Raw genomic sequence first — 21,313 nt, 5'->3', positions numbered from 1 at the left:
AAAGTACTGACTCTTTGAGACAATATTTCCATCAAAACATACCTTTATTCAATTTTATTTAAAAAGACAATTTATAGCCTAAACATTAAAAAAAAAAAAAATTAAGAACAATCCAGCGGTGCACAAATCCACAAGTTGCTGTCTTTTAATCACACTTTCTCCCACATTTTTTTTTTTTAAAGCATTGCAGAATCATATGACACTTTTAATGTGTGTGTGTGTGTGGAAGCATTTAAAGTGTTGACCAATGCAAATATACTGGCCCTGCAAGTAACATACAGTACATACTCTGCTTTATTGATGCTGGATTTATTGTGCATTGTAACATTTTTGGCAATGCTGCTCTCAGTATGAAGTGATGGTGATCTGTGAGGGCCGCACCTGATGCACAATAACCTGTTGGAGACAAGCACCAAACATGATTTTTTTAGTGAATATATATAATCAAATTAATGTTATAAATCTGTTTTGGTTGTAAACAAGTACAAAGTATCAGGTTTATCAACAAGAAAAATGTTAAATGGATTCCAGTTGTACCTGATTGCGCGTGGACTTCAGAGCTAAACGTGCAACAGCACACAGGAAGATGAGGACCACTAACACGCAGGCCGAGCTGATCAACAGAATGCTATCGATCCAGACGAGCAGGTTCTAGAGCAAGAGAAGTTGAACAGCGACCTTTTAATGGGTCCCAGGGAAATGCTGAAATTGTGAACAAATGAGACTTACTGATCTGTCTCTGGAAAGACCTCGCATCCCCCTTCCCCAGCCTTGAAAGAGGAGGTGGATTATCCTGAAGATAAAAGAGACAATGATGCCCAACACTGAAACTATATACATGGACAAACACACGGTGACCTGGAAAAAAAAAAGTTTCAATGAGATCAACAAGATAAGAAAGTGATACAAAATGTGGGAATATAAAACTAAACAGCTGTCTACCTACCAGCTTTTTGGATGGATACACTTCAGTGTAGATAGACAAAGATCCACAGATAAGAAACTTTTAAAAAAAAAAAAAAAGAGAGAGAAATGAATGTTCTTCTTAGAGGGGCAAAGAAAAGTGAATATTTATATTTTTAAGCCAGTAAAACTTTAGTAGACAATACATTAATAAATGTGGCTGAGCTTAATCTGCTTTGATTAAGGAGCCAATCTAATACAGCAGTCCATCATTTTAACATGTTGTTGGCACACGTGCACACATAATGTACCAGAAGTCCTTGCCAGAGGGGAGCGTAGATGGTAAAAGATGTCATCACATGATCGGTGGACAGTTGACAACCCATCAGGAGCTCTGCCCAGCCGAAAATCACAATAACAATCTGGGAGGAAAAGGAAAGAAAATAAAATAAAACCGCTCACTCAGATTCCTGCATCTATCTCCAGAAGCCCGTTACCCCGAGTGTTTTGGGCTCCATCTTGACAAAGCGGTGCAGAGGTTTGCTGCTTAAGAGCACTGTCCGGTCCACCTGGTTTTTTCCTGCCGTGTCCTCTCCGGCTGTCACCTTGCTGCCTTCCATTGTCAGTAGATGTTCACACTGCTCTACTTTAAAGTTGGAAGGGACAGAAAGGAATCCAACCGCACTCTTAACAGCAAAGACTGCAGAATGCAGAACAGAAGTCAGATGAGGCCAGAAACCTCACAGGGTGTTGCAACATCCCGCCTTGTTTTTCCCTCTTCTAATGTGGATTCCTGAGAACTGTAACAGCAGGAGAATGTTGTGGGAGGACAGAGGAAGTGGAAATCTGAGAGTTGAGCCTATTTCTTCATTAGGGGAGGAGCCCGTCTCAAAGATTGTCTGCTGTTGGTACTAATATGACGTCATCGCATACAACTGAACAGCAACGCAAGAATTCAGAGGTCACTTTGGGACAGAAGACAGGAAACGACGCATGAGCACTACAATGCATACAAAAAAATCCATCCATCCATCCCTGAATAGTCATCAATGTCACAACAACTTTCCTTCAAAAATACATTGTTTTAATGAAAATTGCTGCTTATATTTGCAGCAGTGAAAAGTAGGGCATCGTCTGTACAACAGCACTACAAAGTACAACTATGCAAGTCTAATATCATGTTTGTAAAGCATTCACATCAAATACCATAAATATACCATAAAAATACTGATACCCCGTGAGTTCATTAAATTACACAAAAGTATTAAAATGAATGTTTGACAATTACACCAGTGTCTCATACATCCATTACATTTCTATACATTTAGCATACAAAACCCCTCTAAAACAGGACAAAAAGATGACAGTGAAGCGTCTTCTTCACTATTACGAGTTGTTAGAATAAACCCCGTTATGTTTATAACAACGCTGTGTTCCCTGATGTGTCCTGGTGGTGTCACATTGAAGACCACTGTCACTCAGGGGCTTTCTGCTACGAGAAGGTGCTGTCCTGCAAATGAGTCAATATTAGTGTCCTTTTCACCTCTAGAACAAATGTAGCATCCAAAACAACCGTTTCAAATGTTTACCAGGACATCCGTGGAGAAGGGCAGTAGGTGGCGCTCCAGCAGGTGAGCTGCTCTTTGTCTGATCTCCTCTTCACTGTTGTACTGAAGCGCTTCCAAAAGTGAAATCCCACCTTGCCTCACAAACTCTTCAGCCACCTAAAACAAAGAGGAAATTTTGGTGAAATTATGCTGAGGTAAGCGTAAACTAAACTTACAGTTTTGAACGGATGTACCTTTGTATCACTAACTACGAGCATGAACAAGACATCCATACCGAGGGTCACCATTTCCCGGTCGGCCATTTTTAGTGTAGCCCAGAGGGCAGGTAATAATCCAAGATGTGCTAGCTGAACACAGGATTGCCTTTCCTTGTAAGCGATATTTGCCAGAACCCTGAGGACCTGAGGACACCACAGATGAGTGTGAGGATGATCCACAAAGTGGGTCACTGCAAAATACCGATGAAGGCTGTGATTTCAAGGCTTTTACGCACCATGGTGTTGATGCCTTGAGAGAAAGGGAGGAGCTGAATCAACCCAGGAACCAAGTTGAAAGTCACAAGAGCCGAGCAAAAGGTAGTGCTGTGGGCTGTGGTGAAGAGATGGAGAATTCCAGATGAAACCTCAGCTACACACCATGTCTGTCACATGAGTGGGGGCTTATGTGACAAAACTAAATACTTTGGGTTGTTTTACATTGATGACCAGACTGCAGCAAAACCAAACTACACTTCCATGCTTCACAATCCATGACGCAGAATAAATTTGAAGAGTGACACACACATAGTTGTGTCTTGAGATGCAGACAGCCCAAACCTGTGAGGTTGTTGAGCACCCAGGTACACTCTCGAGCCAAGGCTGGTTGGGTCTGGAGATAGGCCTGAAGTAGTGCAACCAGAGCAACCACAACGCGAACATCACCCACGTGACTACTCAGGGTTTCTACTGGGCAGGAAGACAGAAGGTTTCCGACACATCTCAGCAATGGACAGATGAGCTGTAGATACACAATCGCTCGGTTAATTAAGTCACATCATCTTTCTATTAATTGGTGTCACTTCCACACACAGTCTGGGATTGAAAAAATGTGTACTTTGTTGCGCCCAATTTATTATCTAATTACTTCATACCAGCTCCATTCCATCTTCTTGGTTTCCTTCAGCCACAGCTCCACCTAGTGACACTAAGAGGGAACCGCACGCCAACAGGGCTCCAAGTGACAAGAGCGCTTTGTTATTCTCCACACTGTGGAGGGAGGCAGAGGAAGAAGAGGGGGGATAATTGTGACATTTGAATTAAACATCATTATAACATGTATCCAGGAAGATCCTCACCTCTCCGTACATGTGAGGTAGTGCAGACACCATGCACATTCAATGGCAGCTGCCAGGCCAAACTCTGGGTCAGGAGTCAAGACTGACAGCAAGTGTGATGGTAAACTTGAGGCCAGGACCATCCTGTAGACAGATGAAGATTATTATCAAGCCAGAAAATGCTTTAGGGAAATGATTTTAACATTTTCAAAGACAACAGTACAAAGAACTGGTGGTGTCTTACGGGATTAGCTTCTTTTCTGCATCTTTTGTCTGAAGGAGTTGTGAGAGGGTGAAGCCAGCAGCTTCCACCACAGCAAGGTTATGTCTTTGGTTCTGAGTACACACAAATGTATTCAAGGGAACTTTATCATGGCAATGAGTAAGGGTTACGAATGATGATAGAATTCAGTGCTACAAAGTCAATGGTGGTCAAATCTTTTGATTTTTACCTCTACACAGTTTGCCAAAGCAGGTATTATTCCCTGGGCCACAAGTTTGTCCCTTACAACATCCGCTGGACATAAATTACCAAGCGTGTATAGACATAGTACCTGCGCACACATATCCAACAGAAAAATTACAAGAATGTAACAGAAAGAGCTCCTAATAATTAGCTGATAATGTCACACATTCTCCTGCAGACACTCACAGTGAACTTGGTGCTCTGACCTGACAGGTACGTGAGCAGGTAGGGAGTGGACGGCACACAGGCTGGAGCCACACTGGCGTGAGGAGAGTGAGACAGTTCCAGAAGACATCGGGCAGCCTGCAGGCGGCATGCAGCATTAGATCCAGTCAGAAGACCAACCAGAAAATGCATGCTGTTCTCCTGTCTGTAGGGAAAATAGGCTTAAATATATGGCAATAAGGACCAGAGGCAAAGATGGAAACGAGACCTTATCGCCCTACTTGATGAAAGTGAGCTGTGCTGATGGGTTCTGAAGAACTTTGCTCATTGATTTTAAGTGGACCTCCTTCTGCGACCCACTGTGTAAAAGTTTGTGGAACAATTTGATGACATCCTGGCAAAAAGACATTGAAAGTGTAAGTATTTCATTAACTTAATCACAAAAGTAGCATTCAAAATAGCATCCCACCTCCTCCAATGTCTTGGTATCCATGGCAACATCTGCTTGGTCTTCATCTTCACCTGGCAATAGTCTCCTGCTTACCAGCTGTCTGTCTCGGCGGGCCTGTCTCAGTTCTAAAGGCATTATTATTGATATGAAATAATCCAACACCAAAAGTTGTACGTTTGTTCTGACCGGATGTGTTTTATCTGCATTCAGCAATGTGAATACAAACACATGACTTCACTCTATTTGGTGTAAAATCTTCTCATAGGAAGACCATCTAAAATCCTCATTTAATAGTAGGGTGGTAAAAATAAATAAAATTTTCCACAATTTAAAAAAATGTGGTTACATAAAGTTATATTCAAATCTCGCCCCAGAACTCCTGTAGACTCAAATAAATAAAATATATATTGTATATTGAAAAAGGTCACGATTATCTATGGAAATAGTTCCCTCTTTGTCGAATCTCATTTTAAAGCTAAATGTTATTTTGGCAGCATGCTGTGACGATACAAAGGAAAATGTCGAAATTATCAGTGATTATTTAAAGGCTCGTTATGAATTACGCATATGAAGCTTTACGTTTTTAGTGGAACTTACCTTTCTCGTGCTCTCGCCTCTTTACCTTGAACTCGTCAAGGTTGCCACAATGTCGGCCAAATTTATGGTGAGCCTTGCTTAATCTCCACATATTTCTTACCAATTGTAACTATTATCAATAAAAGACTCGTATCTGATGCAAAACGCTGTCAACGGAAGAGACAGCCATGGTGGTTGAATTCTTCTTCGGTTTATTTGACAGTGAAGAGGCGAAGAGTGTAGCGCCACCTGGCGGCCGCACTCAACAGTAAGCGATAAGTACAAGTAAACCCCAGCGATATATAAAATACAACTTTTTATCTAAAAATCCTACTTTTATGTCAGTGGTAGAGGCACACTATTATGGACACTCCTCTTTCCATGATGTATAAAAGTTCTAATTCAATTTGATTGAAAACCCTTAAGTATATAAAAACATAAAATAGGTTATTAAAAACATATTTTCTTCAAATATAAAACTGTTTAAAGTGGATAAATGTTATGACGATTCTTTCCAATGTGTGCATATAAGATGCTGTTCTGTTTAATGTCTGAATTTATGCGTGAATGGGAAAATGAGAGGTGCTGTTAACTAAATAGATGATATAGACATGTCGTTAAAAAAAGGAAATAGAGGAATAAGGTTTCTGGAACATAACACAATACAATAAAAATCTCTAGTCAGAATAAAAAAAACAAACATTTCTTCTTCACAGGATTAAATCTTCCCACGATACCTTGAAAATCCATTAAAAAAACATCAGATGGCGATATTGCTGATTTGGCAACCACTAAAGATTTTCACCAAGGATGCTCCTAGAGGCCTTCTTCTTCTTCTGCCAAAATGACACGCATTGAGATTAAATGAGAATAACAAAAATCTGCACTCAACATGTGAAATTTAGAGCTCTATGAAACCTTTTTGTTTTTGCTGCTCAAAGGAGTTTGGAGGGATGCAGAAGCGTCTTGGACTGGGACAACAGGTGATTCTTGGACTTCTGTAGACTTTTTTTCTAGACAAATAAAATGAGGAAACATCATCAAAATAATCAAATATATAATCAAAAAAGAAAATAAATAACAGGGAATGTCTACTCACTTTTCTTCTTCTCTGATGGAGGGCCCAGCTCCTCATGACTGGGTAGAAGTGGAGAGAATGCCACAGAATCATTTTTTACTGATGAGCTCTTTTTATTTTTATGGTTCACTTCAGCAGGCTGCTCTCCTTCGTCAGTGCACTCTGAAGGATTTGCTACATTTTCTTGATCTTCCTGCTCTTCAAACTTGTTCTTTTCAAGTACAGCCTCTAAATTTTCTTCGTGGTGCTTTCTTTTCTTTTTTCTTTTCTTCTTATTTGATATTGGCTCTGAATTATTTTCTCCAACATTGTCTTCTGTTTCAGCTGCCTCTGTCTGCACGTCCTTTTCTCTACTTGTGTTCTCTGCACTATCGACATCAATTTTATCCTTTTGTTTCTTCTTCTTGGCTTTTTTTGACTGCCCAATATTCTCTTCTTCAGCCATTTTCTCTGAGTCTATTTCTCCTTCAGTTTTCTGCTCTAAAGTTTCCTCATCATTTTTTTTCTTTTTCTTCTTTAATTTCTTTTGTTGGACTATTGACTCTGTCTTTAGCTCTACATTTCTTATTGGTTCTTTTCCATCATCAAAATCTGCTTTGGCGTTTTTATTTTTTACATGACTATTACAGGTTTCTTTATCTTCACTTTTCTTCTTTTCCTCTTTATTGTCAATTGAATCCACAAAAGTGTTGCTGAAATTTTCACCTTCTGCATCTTCAGTCTTTTTTATCTTCTTCTTCTTGGACTTTTGATCTATCTTTATTTCACTGTACGCTGCAACAATTACATTTTCTTCTTCTACTGTTTCTTTTGATGGCGAAGGAATGGACGATAGAGGTCTGATAGCAACGGTATCAGTGTTTGGGTTCATGGCGTTAGGAGAGTTTAGAGAGGCTGTCTTTTCAGCTCTGTTCTTCTTGGCTTTAACAGTTTTTGCAGGTGTTTGTGTCACATCTCCTACCAGCACTGTGTCCATATCATTAGATGTCCTATCATTTTGGGGAGGCTGAATTTCTGTTTTGGCAGAGGGCTTAGTCCGAGGTTTATTCTCTCTCTTTTTCTTTGGTTGCGGTGTAGAGGAGTCCAGAGCATTGATGGCATCCATCTTGGCGACGTCAGTCTCTGTGGAAGGACCAAATATAGCAAAAGTGAAACAAATGACAGCTTTTTATTTGCACCTTGTCTCCTGTAACGCAGTGATAACCAGCATCAGACCCTACACAGACCTCTACTCAGGTTAAAGTATTAAAGGAGTGGATATTTTATTTGATGTGATAAGTCGCCATTTTCTTTTCTACTTTTTTCCTTTCTTTTAACAGTTGACGTTTAATGGCTGTATTATTTAATTACGTTTACCCTCATAAATAGAAGCAAATGTGTATAAAAAATACCTCTTTAAAAACATTCTAACTGGACATGAAAGTACCTCATCACTCACCTGTCATGTTCAGGAGCAGCTTCTTCCATTTCTCGACATCTAAACTGCTGTCAGAGTCGGAAGCATCTCTTTCAGCAAGGGCATCTTTCCCAGAGGTTTTGGATTTCTTGGTGACGGCTGTATTTTCACCTGTTTTTTTTCTTTTTACTGGCACTGACTAACACACACAAATCAATCAGACGGGCCATCAGACCACTAGGTATTAAATATTTGAATTAATAGTTTTCAAAAAAGATCACCTTCTTTGGGTCCTGTTCTTTTTTGGCAGGCTTGTCCACCTTTTTCTTTGCCTTTCCTGGTCATAAGCAATGAATTAAATGTGATTTATTTGCACAGGAGGACAGTCACACAGTGGCCACAGGGAACAAACGCAAACACTCAAACATACCAATAGGTGGCGTTGTTACAGTCACAGCTTGCTTTTTGGGCGTCTGGTCCTGATGAGAGGAATAACTTGTATGACTATTTACCAGAAATACATTTTAAAGGACAGACTATTCAGAGAAAGAAAACAAACCTTAATCGCCATCTGTTTTTTGGCCGTGCCAGTTTTATTTTGATCAGGTGCATCGTTGTTAGACTTAGATTGTGGCACTGGAGTTACCGGTAATCTGATTTCCTGTTTGTATGAGCAAAATAAATGAATCGTTGAATGGACTTTTGGTTTTTATATTGAAAATCTGGATGAAACAAAACACTCATCTTCAGAGTTTACATATTGAAAGACCACAACAGAAAAGAGATCTGATACTTAAACGTACCTCCTCTGAAATGTCAGTGGTGTCACTGGAGTCACCTGGAGCCGCTTGCACGAGTGGGCCCGGCCTCACAGGTTTGTCTGGAGAACGTGTAACTGGTTTAATTGGAGTCTTGGGGGGATACAATTTACTGGAAGCGGTGGGAGTCTGCGACATCGAGAATGTAGAATGTAACAGGTTGATTCATTAATGTGTGAGGAGTGTTCTGTTTAGTTCTGATTCACCTGTGGCAGTAGGCTCTGACTCAGCTCCTCACTATGTGAGCCGCAGTCTTCCTCGGCTCGTGTTTGGATGGGCGTGGTTGGGGTTTGTTTTTTTGAAGCTAAAGCCAGTGTGAGGGGGTGGGGAGAAATAAAAATAATTCACTTAAAATAAATAAAAAAGTTTCCAAGTTAGCTGTCACAAGAAAAAGTTAGAACTAGATCATCCATCCCTGTTAATCACATTTAGTTAGAATCTAAAACCTAAGCACAAGTTACAATAAGTTTAAATCTATAGGTGCTAATATTCAAAACTATTAAAGCTTTAAATTTAGAGTCATACCCTTGATAGAAGATTTTCTTTTCTCTTTAAAAGTAGAGTGTTTTGTTGGGTCTGACTGCTTTTCCCTTTTTGAGTCACTGATACAAGAAAAAAAATGCAACACATGTAAGTGAAACAAACCCAAAAGAGATAAATATCTATTAACAAAAAAGCATACTGACTTTAACCAGGAACTGTAGATGTCGAGTAACGATGCAGACAAATTTGTCACATCCTGCGCAAAAAAAACAAGAGCCCCCCCAAAAAATGTAAAGTACTTTATTATGTATATATTCAAAACCAGCATAATATTTTAATAATACACATTTTAACACCTTGGCAGCACAAATGTAAGTTTTATGACATCATTAAGAAAAGTACTACTAAAATGATGATGAAACATGCTTTCTAAATAAAACTGTAGATTAGTTTTAATATGACAAGGTCACCCGAAATGACATAGTCCTGACGATTTTTGAGAAAGGCAGATTCATAATTAGTTATTGTATTATTATTTTCTCCTGTCCTCTCAATTATAGGTCAGTACTTACTGTATTTAACTATCTTTGCAACTGTCACCTGAAACTGCGTTACAAACAGAAGATGGCAGTATAGTTTATCACATGTACTGTCAATATGAAGAAAACTTGCACGTAATTATGAAAATAACAACACAAAAACTATTGGTTCTTTGCTACTAATTGTAGTAGCAGTAGGTGCATTTGTGAAACCTGATTTAGAAATACAGAAAATATGCAAGCAAAAGATATCGGAAGTCTGACATCCTATGACTGACATGACTGTCAGTTCTCTCTCCCCCTCTCTTGGTGTGTGTGTGTGTGTGTGTGTGTCTACCTGCGGACTCTGCTTCTGCAGCTCCTCTGCAGCTGAATGGAAACCATGCTCTTTCAAATGGCGGTAGATTAGCTGGTTAAGCTCATGTTTGGGTGGGTTCACGGACATTATCGCCACGCAATTGACCGCTAGATTAATAACAAATCATAAACACGCACGCACAATTAATCCTAGAGATTTCTGTCATGTTAAAACTAGCTTCGATGGCACATTGCATTCTTAATCTCAAAAAGAGAGCACACGAGTACCATGAACTTTAACCTCAGGATATAGTTCCGGTTACCGCTGCAATGTACTATGGGAAATGTAGTCATTTCAATGAATTGTAAAAGTTGGAAAAGGAACGATACACTCATAGTAATCAAATAAAAGTCTTGATAACAAATATTACATACATTGATTTTACTACTTTATCGTTTTAATTTAAACCCTTCCTTGTATTTTCAACCACAAGAAACTTTAATGCACAAGTCATCTGGTCCAATTTACTAATCAGATTTTTTTTTACAAGGCCAGCAGGATAGACAAACTCCAGGTGTAACTGAAAACTTGACTAAACTAAAGTGTCATTTGGTGTGAAGAGAAATAAAAGGCATCTGGGAGAGTTGGTTGTGAGGCTTTTTATATTGGGTCGCAGGAGCTGAAGAACATGAAAGACAACCATTCATGGAGCAAAACAGGGAAGGAAAGCAGTCCAAACTCAATGTCAGGGCTTGATTTCACCATCTTACACACACACACACACACACACACACACACACACACACACACACACACCACACACACACACACACACACACACACACACACACACACACACACAGGAAAGATTTGGCAGCATAAGCTGGTTATGAGGCTGCAAAGAGAGCTGATGGGACAGACCACCAATGTTCCCTGGAAAAAAAAACTGTTTCTTAAGATATTTACACAGCCACATTTCCAATAAATATAATACAATAAAAACAAATGACTGTGTGCAAACAATTAAGTGTGCATTTTAATGTGAACTATTTCCCTTTGCTTTGAAGAAATAGCAGTAAAGTGAATGGAATATTTATACAGCCTATGCTTGTAAATGGCACTCTGTTCCACAGGAAATAAATCCACCTCACAGTCGGCCTTCAGCAGCACACATCTGCACTTACTCTACAGGTAACTGCCGACAACTAGAGCTGTCAAATTTTGTTAGTGGGGAAACCTTCAAAGTGTACTTTCATGTCAAGAGGTGACTTACTCGCATATAGAAGCGTCTGCTGGTATACATACTGTAAACGCTTCTCAATAACATACAGTTCAGTGGATTCATTCATTCATTCATTCATCATTCATTCATTCATTCATTCATTCATTCATTCATAGTCTGTCAGATTTATTCCAGTTTACTTTGTTGGATAATGAAGTGTTGCATCTGGCCTTCTTACATAGATCTGGTTGCTGCGTGTCCACAAAAATGAAATAATTTAAACAATCATGCTTTTAGCTTTCAGCTGTGTGAGCGTGTATGTGTGTGTTTATGCGTGTGCGCACGTGCGCGCGTGTGTGTGTGTGTGTGAGAGAGAGAGAGAGAAGCAGAAGGAGATTTCAATCATTGAGCTATGTGTTTGCATCAGTTTGAAATGTTTTAATCTAATTTATTTAGTGTTAAGGAGATTAAAAAAGTAATTTGTGAGACATGAATGGGGTGTTATTAAGTTTTGTGAAGACTGTGATTAACATGCAGCTCATTAAACTGTAAGTAAAAATGGCCTGAGGTGGATTGAGGTTTCTGCAAGAATACTTCCAAAGCATCCTGACTCCTACGTCACTTTGGTGAACAGGTAGATCACACCGATGGTCCAGGTTTTTTTGTGGTCAGTATTGTTTTAATTGGCAGTAATTATTGGGAAAGTCATGTAGACACATGTGCAAATGCTGCATTTTGCATTTTTGTGATGTAACTGAAATACCTTTTATTTGTATTTACCATATTTTGTCGTTTAAAACCAACAGTTGTACACTACAAAAAGCGGAATAATTTCAGTTCCGCATCTCTTTAACAGTCACACATTTAAGAACATGGGTAGCACTTGTGCAAACTGATTGTCAGGCTGTCAAGTTATTTTTGACACGTCCACAAAATGGTTGTGGAACACTTCATAGTGGGGCTCTCATTTTCAACCCTGTTATTATCACAGCTACCTCTTGACTCAAACCATGGTAATGAGCGACCCAATTATTTGAGGCTTCCACAGGTTTTTGAGGACAAACTTAACATAAACTGTTACTGAAATATCTTTTTAAAATGTTCAGTGTTCAGAGGCCAACACTGAGGAAAAGACGTTGAAAACAATAATGGATTTTAAATCTTAACATGAGGATTTAACACAAAGGCACTATTTAGAGTTAACCATCTGAACTTAGACAAGACTTCAGGTTAGGCTGGAAAAAAGGGAGAGAAGAAAGGTCCATCCAGTCTGGCTCAGATTAGAAAATTGAGGTTAGGGAGGAAGAAATGTATAGGTTTACAGACATAACTGTGTTGGTTAGAAAGGGGGTAGTGTTCACAGAGGGGGTTGATGCTGGATTCAGAAAAGCATATCTTTGTTTATCCAAAGCGTACGCACGGCGAAGAATGACACTGAACAGTAGCAGAGACCTAAACTCTGCCAGCCCTTCAACTCATTATATCAGTGCCACTAAGAATGTTTGCATTTCACATGAGGTTGTGCTTCTTTTACTGTCCTGATCTCGCAGGAAGTGATTTTCTTCAAGCTTCTTTTACAGTATAATTAAAGCCTTCTGCTGGCTTTAATTAAGTTTTATGTAAACAGCTCCAATTAGTCTTACATCCTCTGGGAGAAACAGAATAAACGAGGAGATTAATGCAAAATGATCAAAGTGGCTGCAAACATATTAATTCCAACTCAGAGATTTTCAAGACTGGCGCCACAGTGTTTGATTTGTCTATATTAAAGCAATATTTGTTTAAAACTGGTATGTGGACAAAAGTGAGGGCAGCAAAGCATATTTATACCAGTGGGAAGATAAAGTTAAAGAGCTAAACACGGAAATGGGTCACGTGTCCTGCAGTTGTATTGAGCTATTACAGGAACTGTAATCGGCAGTTCTCCAAAATGAACAAACTGATATTTTTAGTCTTGGTAGGTAAAAAAAAAACAACTTTGTGTAGATACACAACCTGGGTGGTGTTTATTTACCATGTAAGGGTTAACGGCCTCTTCCTTGAGTTGCATTAAATTGACTGTCCACCATAAATATTGTCACTCTATTTCTAGTATAAAGAAGTCTTGATTTGCAACAATTGGATAAGATATAACAATTCAGAAATGGGTGTCATTGGCGTGACAAGAAATTATGTTTTCACATCTCCTTTTGACGAGAGTGTGGTCTCATGCTGGTGTTGATACTGGTGTGTGTATACTTGTGTGTGTATAGTGTCATTGGTCAGGAGTCTGTTCAACGATGGATAATATGAGTGATTACACAGTGATTTTGACCCTCAGGTGTGGACCCAACGCCCTCCAGGAAACTGCATGAATAAATATGAGGGTGTTGAGCTTCAGGTGCACCATAATAATTTTTCCTCTGGACCTGCTTTAAACTCCGGCTCTCTTCCAAAGACGCCTTTAGCTGCTGCTGCTGGTGAACCCTCCTCCAGCCACAGCGTCAGGAGGCTCATACTTACTAGAGCTGTGCTGTGACCTTCATGCCCACAAGTCTCTCTGCCCAACATCAATATTTACAGAGCATGATGTGTTACCTTCCAGCATTTTTTGACCGACTTAAAACTGACGATAGATTTCATTTTCCTGCGCAAAACACGTTTCATGGCAGCCAAGCCGAGTTCATCAACAGATCTGAGTTGTTTAAATTAGTTCCTGACATCAGGTTCCGAGACATTAGTTAAAGGAATTAGGCGTGAGATTAAATATATCGAGATTTCCTTGACCTGTACTAAATAATCAGTGCCTGAATCCAAAGACAATGCTGATATTTATTCCATGTAGGGTTATTAATATCTCAGTTGGTTTTGTTTTAATCAAATCTTTATAAAAACTCATTTTCACTCAGCACAGACTGAACTTCCACCTCTGGATTAAGGACTACCTCTCAGACTACAAGAATATTCCATTATACAGTTACAAGTCTTTTCAGATATTTGTTGCTTCACTTTATTCAGCCTGACTGAAGCTGCAGCTGATGAAAGTGGGATGATGAAAAAATGAGCAGTGGGTGAGGCTCTCCAGTCCTGTTGCTTATTACGAACTCGCTGGATTTGTAACATGTCTCTTTGGTGCTCGTGTTGGACATGTGATCAGAGTCTGGAAAGTCTCCTCAGGTCTGCAGGACTCATAAAGCAGCCAAAATAATAAGAGAGTGTTTGCAAGGGCATTCCAGTGGATTCGAAGAACAGTGTCTGTGATTGTGCCCGTAGGGCCCTGGGACTCAAATCTCCCCCACATACCGTGTTTTTTGGAGTGAGGGTCTTTCTATAGAGTCTCTGTCATCCATCTAGCTAAATCGGGTCAAATGTGAAGGTTTTCCCCCTTCTGTCCAAGTAGAAATAATGTTTACTTCAGGACAAAACCATTGTAGATGCACCAGAAACCTAGTACTACATACAGCGGCCGTAAATGCAACTAGTTCCTATTATTTAATAGAAACCTGTCTGTGACTGTGTGCGCTTGATTTCCAGCTAGGCAGAAAAGCAAATAGGCGGAGTTAATGGGACCACTAGGGAAAGTGAGATGTTTTTAAAGGAGGCTGAATCAGTTGGGAGCCTCGGGACCAGCCTGGAGGTGACGTGTTCCTTTCAGTTGCATGCTCATGCTTATATTACCGATTAGTTGAGATTGTTAGCTGCAATGAATTTTACACAACTTCCACCACGCTGCATCATGATTTGGTGACAGTAGACAGCACGCTGCTTTTTGACTGAGATTTTAAAGACACCATGGCAACAACGGCTCTCACAGGCTTTTCTATGGTGAGCCTGCTGAGTCTCAGTTATCTGACCTGGGACCTGATGAGCCCAAACCAGGTGGAAAACGAGGCAGATCAGACTTCTGCCGGAAAGTCTCCTGTCCCAACTTCTCCTCACATCATTTTCATCATGACGGATGATCAAGGATTCAACGATATTGGCTATCACAGCTCGGATATCAAGACACCAGTACTGGACAAACTGGCTGCAGATGGAGTGAAGCTGGAGAACTACTACATCCAACCCATCTGTACCCCCTCACGCAGCCAACTCATCACTGGCAGGTAAACAGGTTTAGAATACATTGTTTTTAAACATTGATCATGCTTTTATTTATTCTAACAGGTAACTAGAGGCAGAAGCCCTGCTATGCACTTTTCTAAATAATCAGACAAACAAGATCTGCAAGCTAAATCCATAATTTGAGCTCATATTATCAAAAAATTAAAACTGAAAAATAAAATTTTTATTTAAAAGGCTGAACAAAAACAGGTTTTTAGATAAATACTACTCTGCTGCATAAGCAGATATGATTCAGTCACACTTTAAGGCACTTCTAAAGCCTTTAAACAACCCAATTAAGCAGAGAAAAACACAGGCAGGCAAAGAAGAAAAACAAAATTGAACGCAGAGCCTCCTTGCTGTGTGGTAACTGTGCTAACCCAGCATCACTGTGCTGCCCCAAATCTAGGATTTAGTCAGAGTCAGAGAACCTCAAAACGAAAATTATTCTTTATGTCTTAGGTTTATTGATTTATCTTCTTTTTGTCCTCATTAACCCTCTAGGTATCAGATTCACACTGGCCTGCAGCACTCCATCATTCGGCCCCGTCAGCCCAACTGTCTGCCCTTTGACCAGGTCACCCTCCCCCAGAGACTGCAGGAGCTGGGCTATTCCACCCACATGGTTGGCAAGTGGCACCTGGGTTTTTACAAGAAGGAATGCCTTCCCACCCGCCGTGGCTTTGACACATACTTTGGCTCCTTAACTGGCAGTGTCAACTACTACACTTATGACTCCTGTGATGGCCCTGGGATGTGTGGCTTTGACCTGCATGAGGGAGAGTCTGTTGCCTGGAGTCAGAAAGGTAAATACTCCACCCACCTCTACACACAGAGGGTCCGCAAGATCCTGGCAACCCATGACCCTCGGTCGCAGCCGCTGTTCATCTTCCTGTCCTTTCAAGCCGTTCATACACCCCTTCAGTGTCCGCGGGAGTACATCTACCCATACCGTGGGCTGGAAAACATAGCACGAAGGAAATATGCTGCAATGGTCTCTGCTGTAGATGAGGCTGTGCGTAATATAACATATGGGCTGCGCAAATACGGTTACTATGAGAACAGCATCATGATTTTCTCTACAGACAATGGTGGCCAACCCTTGTCGGGTGGAAGCAACTGGCCACTCAGAGGGCGTAAGGGGACCTACTGGGAAGGTGGTGTTAGAGGTCTGGGATTCATACACAGCCCTTTGTTACGGAAGAAGAAGAGGGTGAGCAAAGCCCTGGTGCATATCACCGACTGGTACCCCACACTGGTTGGATTAGCAGGTGGCAAGGAGTCCCACATTGAGGGTGTAGATGGATATGATGTTTGGGAGGCCATTAGCGATGGGAGAGAATCACCAAGGCTGGAGATCCTCCACAATATCGACCCTCTCTATAACCATGCACGTAGTGGCTCCCTCCAGAAAGGATATGGCATTTGGAACACAGCTGTGCAGGCGTCCATCCGAGCTGGAGACTGGAAACTTCTAACAGGAGACCCCGGCTACGGTGACTGGATACCACCCCAGATTCTTCCAGGTTTTCCAGGAGACTGGTGGAATCTGGAGCGCAACACTGAACCTCGGAAATCTGTGTGGCTTTTCAACATTTCTGGGGACCCTTACGAGCGTCTTGACCTTTCCGAACAGAGACCAGATGTTGTCAAACAGCTGCTGGCAAGACTAGTATATTACAATCGCACTGCCGTACCAGTGAGGTACCCAACAGAGGACCTGCGCGCTGATCCCCATCTGAATGGGGGGGCCTGGGTGCCCTGGGTCAGAGATGAAGAGGAAGACAGCTGGGACAGGTTCTACCAGAAAAAGAATAAGGACTGGAAAAAGAAGCTTAAACTTTCCAAAAGTAAATCATTTTTCAGGAGGCTCAACACTATGATAATATCTAACAGAATTTAGAAAAGCTGTGATTAAAAGGTTTGAAGAAACCGCCTGGATGACCGAGTAATAGAGTGGAACGATTGTCATGGTTAGTTTCCCCTCTGTTTCTTCCTGCAGGGTTCCATGCAGTCTGAGTTGTTGAAATTAGTTCCTGACATCAGGTTCATCGTATTAATGATCTAAGAGCATTTGACTTTATGACTGAGTGGTTCCTCTTTCACCTAAAAGGAACTATGTGATGTGTCTGCTTTTGTCAATGATCACAATTCAGTCTGATCAGAAATGCAAATTTAAGTTAAAATACTGTTTTTCTAATTTAAAGTTCAGACTGAACATCCAAACGATGACCATCATGAGAGGCCACCCGCTGCACTTTGAGACACGTATTTTCCAACTATGTCTTCTGTAGATGACAGTAGAGGAAGCCTGTACAAGAAGGACAGATGACTTCTTCAGCAATAACACAGGTCGACAGGTCACCACAGATCCTGAAGGGTTCTTCATGACGCACCTGAATTGGACAACAAGGTCCCACTGTAATAATTCTGTTGATTAAAACTATGTAATGCATTGGCTTGTGGTCCACATAAAGTACTCGCTTTCAAGGTTGCAGAATATGGGCCGAAACAAGGACAGTCATTGTGATAGATTCACTGATGAATGCTATAGAAGGGACCCTACAATGTTCATTTAATGTATTACTTTTTTGTATTTGCAGATGACAGTAATTCATTTTTGGAGTCACAAATGATTTGCCATTCCTGATTGTTTCAGTGATATACAGTGTTGTGAAATGTCAGTTAAAAGCAGTGGAGAAATAGAAGCACCACATTTGAGTTGTGCAGTTGTTGTCTGGTGGCGAGATTTCATGAAAGAAGAGCAAGGAGCGTGAAGTAAAAAGAAAAGTTAGCTTAGCAGTTGTACCAGCAGGCAATGTTGTTTTGAGAAAAATGATTAAAATTGTACACTGAGAGAATAAAGAGGAGATGTGCCAAACCTCAGAGTGTGTTTGTTTCTTGACGGCTGCAACACTATCCTCTGTAAAAGAACAGCAAGCCTTAAATGTTGCCGAGGAGGAGTTCGAAATACTTTTAGCTAAAATGGTCACTGCCAAACCAATTAGAACTTAGAAGCTTTTAACCTTTACAGTTTATCTCTACTAATTATGTATTGTGAACCAGCAGGCCATCCATCCATCCATCCATCCATCCATCCATCCATCCATCCATTAAATATTTTTGGTGAAATGTCCAAATGTACCTGGCTTGGTCTATACTTGTAAGTGTAGAATAATTATTACAGAATTGATAAAACAAGATAAAAGTAGTTTCTTGCAACTTGGAATCTCTACAAACTGAAATGGAGGATATTTTGTTCATATAGGCTACAGCTATTTTGTAATTATTTTCAAAATGCTCTTTTAGTGAATGCTTGACTCACAGGTAATGGCATATATCCAGATTCACTAGTCATTCCACCCTGTGCATTTTCATCTGGGAAAATCCTTGAGTGCTGCATCAGAGGCCACAAATGAACTTTGCAGATCTAAAGCTTCCCTTTTTGTTTTCAGCTCAGCTTCGTGACATTCCAGATCTTGTTTTTGTTGATAAGCAGCAGCCTTTATGAGAAATGCTGCTCTCTACACTTCAGATTGTTTCACCAGCACCAGTGGTAACCGAAGTGTTCCAGACTTCCATTCCTTGAGCTTGTTGCATTTTTCAAACCGTGTTTTCTTCTCTTGCCTCTAGGTCACCTCATCTTCCCTCCACGTCGACCATCTCACTGGGTATTGGCTTGGCACTTCGTTCACCGTCATGCTCACAAGTAGCACGGGCACATTCTTTCACCGTTGTAAATATTTTGTACGGTAAATAAACTGTTGTTCACTGAAGCTGCCCTCTTTGTCTGTCTACGTGGGTCCCGCCTTAAGTTTTGTCAGTGAGTTTGAACAATTTGTCTTCCATAATTCAGTCAGCGAATCTTGATAGTCTAACTTCTGTTGAACCATACACATGTTAGCCTCATCCCTTAGCTGTTCGATGTCAGCGTTGCTATTTCTAGGACCCAGCTCTGCTTTCCTGGACTGAGTTAAGTGATGCACCTCTTCGTCCATGGCTTCCTGTCATTTTGGCCTCCCCTTTTCCACATGCTAATTTCTCATCCATTATGCCTGCTTGACCAGACTTGGCTTAGATATTGTTGCTTACCAGGCTGCATTTCTTTTCTGTTGTCGGCTCATAACTCAATAATCTTTGCATAACGTGAGCCTTCCTCGTTATCCACTGAAGCAGTCCGCCGGCCCACCAGCTTCTTCATTTTTTTTTTCTGGTTGATGTGTGTTCTTAAAACAACCCAAAAAATGTGAGCTCCTTTTGGACCTTGTGCCACCAGTTTCATCAGATCTATATAGCACCTACATTTATCTCAGTCTATGACCTTCATTTGTCCTTCAAAGTTTAGTTCAGCACAACTTTGAACTTTGGCTTTGTCAACATCCAAATAAACCATTTCTCAGCTCCGTCACCACTTCCCCTTAACATGTTCATCATCACTGCAACAACACCAAACTTATTTTTTATTTCCTCTTCTGCCTGAAGATCATTCAGGCTGATTGCTGCAGAAAAACAGATCTGTTCATAGTTTATCTAAAGAGAAAAGATGGAAGCTGTAGTTGTTCTGCTGCTGATGGTACTCAGAATTTCTAACGGTGAGCTGTTGGATTTTTATGACACAGTTTTGCTCTGAATTCAGATCCATATAATTTCTGGAGATGTGTATAATGTTTGCATGTTTAGCATTTGTTTGTGGTTTATTGTGTTGACATGTGCATTAGAAATATGTAGGATAGAACCTGTTTAGGATTTGGTCATTTGTGTGTTGTGCAGGTGTAGAAACCTCCTGTGATGGACGGCAGGATAAAACTCAGTGTTATGGAGCTCTGGGAGGAACTCTGGTCCTGCAGTTGATGGACAAAGTCCCAGAATCACTTCCATTCATATGGTCAAAGTCAAAAGGAACAATTCTGAATCGGATTGGAAACAGACCTGTGATAAATGTATTATCAACCAGGTCAGAGTTTATTTCCCATAATGGAACATTGAGGATGAGCAGCCTGAGCAGAACTGATGGTGGAGAATATACACTTGAAATATTTAATGAAGATGGAGAGATGACAGCTAGTCAGACTCAACAGTTGAACATCCAAGGTACGTTTGACCGAGAGCTTTGATTAAATCTTCCTGTCATATTCTAACTCTCATATAACACAGGATTCATGTTCTGCTGTGTAGAGAGCTGATCATTTTCTGTTCTAATCAAAGTTCATGTGTGTCTCTTTCAGCTCCTGTGTCGACTGTCCGGCTGACGTCTGAGTGTCTGTCCCAGGGAGAGAAGAGGATGTCCTGCTCCTCTGTTGGAGACAGTCCTCAGTACAGCTGGACTCTGGATGGAGACACACTGACAGATGATCAGCTCCTCTCTGGGAATAATGAGACTAATGAGATCATTCTGAAACAAACAGTGTCAGGACGGCTGGTGTGTTTAGTCAGGAATCACGTCAGTGAAGCCTCAGTAACAGAGATGATTTCAACCTGTGGTGAGTGACAACATGATGGAAACATCTTCAATAATGTGACAACTAGTGTTTCTCTTCTCTTGCTTGACTGCTTTTTTCCCTTTCCGGGTCACGGGGAGGGTGCTGGAGCCTATGCCAGCTACATGTGGGTGAATACAGGATACACTCCTAAATGAGTTGCCAGCACATCACACGGCCCAATGTCAGCATTTGGGGGTTTTGGTACCTTGCACAAGGGTGCTTGGGCGGTTCTCCGAATGTGTTGTGACACCTCTGTCTACGACAAGAAGGCCTTCCATTTTTAGTCTGCATCTTGAACCGAGAACCCTCCACTTCTCAGCCCAATCAGTCCCCGACAGACTGAACGACCACCACCACAAGACAGCTGGTGTCAAGAAGTTAATTCAGTTGTGAATCATGATTGAATGAATATATTTTACAAAACTAAATAATAATGACTCTGTGCATATAGTAGATGTTATTTTATAAAGTCACA

At 40.7% G+C, this 21,313-nt stretch overlaps 4 protein-coding genes across 6 annotated transcripts; 2 read left to right on the top strand and 2 right to left on the bottom strand.

The window, feature by feature from the left end:
- Window positions 1-25: 25 nt before the first annotated feature.
- On the bottom strand, window positions 26-5,663 carry tmco6 (transmembrane and coiled-coil domains 6). 2 transcript variants are annotated; one of them, XM_057044132.1, is made up of 18 exons: window positions 5,463-5,663; window positions 4,884-4,990; window positions 4,696-4,808; window positions 4,436-4,619; window positions 4,236-4,337; window positions 4,028-4,119; window positions 3,805-3,927; window positions 3,601-3,715; window positions 3,287-3,467; window positions 2,965-3,059; window positions 2,705-2,872; window positions 2,493-2,627; window positions 1,401-2,413; window positions 1,215-1,325; window positions 947-1,003; window positions 730-858; window positions 538-651; window positions 26-396 (listed from the first exon to the last, which is right to left on the bottom strand). In XM_057044132.1, exons 1-13 carry the CDS (start codon window positions 5,551-5,553, stop codon window positions 2,396-2,398), a joined length of 1,524 nt encoding a protein of 507 aa, XP_056900112.1. In that variant the 5' UTR covers window positions 5,554-5,663; the 3' UTR covers window positions 26-396; window positions 538-651; window positions 730-858; window positions 947-1,003; window positions 1,215-1,325; window positions 1,401-2,395. The 2 variants fall into 2 exon arrangements, with proteins under 2 accessions (XP_056900112.1, XP_056900114.1); XM_057044134.1 differs by lacking the exon at window positions 1,215-1,325 and having other exon boundaries at window positions 1,366-2,413.
- On the bottom strand, window positions 5,631-10,363 carry LOC130531929 (muscle M-line assembly protein unc-89-like). 2 transcript variants are annotated; one of them, XM_057044130.1, is made up of 12 exons: window positions 10,093-10,363; window positions 9,420-9,472; window positions 9,259-9,335; window positions 8,940-9,037; window positions 8,719-8,862; window positions 8,475-8,576; window positions 8,346-8,394; window positions 8,197-8,252; window positions 7,958-8,114; window positions 6,541-7,641; window positions 6,360-6,454; window positions 5,631-6,277 (listed from the first exon to the last, which is right to left on the bottom strand). In XM_057044130.1, exons 1-12 carry the CDS (start codon window positions 10,198-10,200, stop codon window positions 6,233-6,235), a joined length of 2,085 nt encoding a protein of 694 aa, XP_056900110.1. In that variant the 5' UTR covers window positions 10,201-10,363; the 3' UTR covers window positions 5,631-6,232. The 2 variants fall into 2 exon arrangements, with proteins under 2 accessions (XP_056900110.1, XP_056900111.1); XM_057044131.1 differs by having other exon boundaries at window positions 5,631-6,274.
- Window positions 10,364-14,347: 3,984 nt separating this feature from the next.
- On the top strand, window positions 14,348-18,244 carry arsia (arylsulfatase family, member Ia). Its single transcript, XM_057043853.1, has 2 exons — window positions 14,348-15,360; window positions 15,863-18,244. The coding sequence occupies exons 1-2, from the start codon at window positions 15,047-15,049 to the stop codon at window positions 17,259-17,261; spliced, it is 1,713 nt and encodes a 570-aa protein (XP_056899833.1). The 5' UTR covers window positions 14,348-15,046; the 3' UTR covers window positions 17,262-18,244.
- A 1,562-nt stretch (window positions 18,245-19,806) lies between these two features.
- On the top strand, window positions 19,807-21,294 carry LOC130531181 (uncharacterized). The gene is made up of 3 exons (XM_057043027.1): window positions 19,807-19,950; window positions 20,129-20,449; window positions 20,584-21,294. Exons 1-3 carry the CDS (start codon window positions 19,902-19,904, stop codon window positions 20,844-20,846), a joined length of 633 nt encoding a protein of 210 aa, XP_056899007.1. The 5' UTR covers window positions 19,807-19,901; the 3' UTR covers window positions 20,847-21,294.
- Window positions 21,295-21,313: the final 19 nt, after the last annotated feature.

This window comes from Takifugu flavidus, chromosome 9, assembly GCF_003711565.1.
Source record: "Takifugu flavidus isolate HTHZ2018 chromosome 9, ASM371156v2, whole genome shotgun sequence".
Taxonomy (NCBI): domain Eukaryota; kingdom Metazoa; phylum Chordata; class Actinopteri; order Tetraodontiformes; family Tetraodontidae; genus Takifugu; species Takifugu flavidus.
The sequence above is the reverse complement of the archived record's forward strand: the minus strand, read 5'-3'. Positions and strand labels throughout refer to the sequence as shown.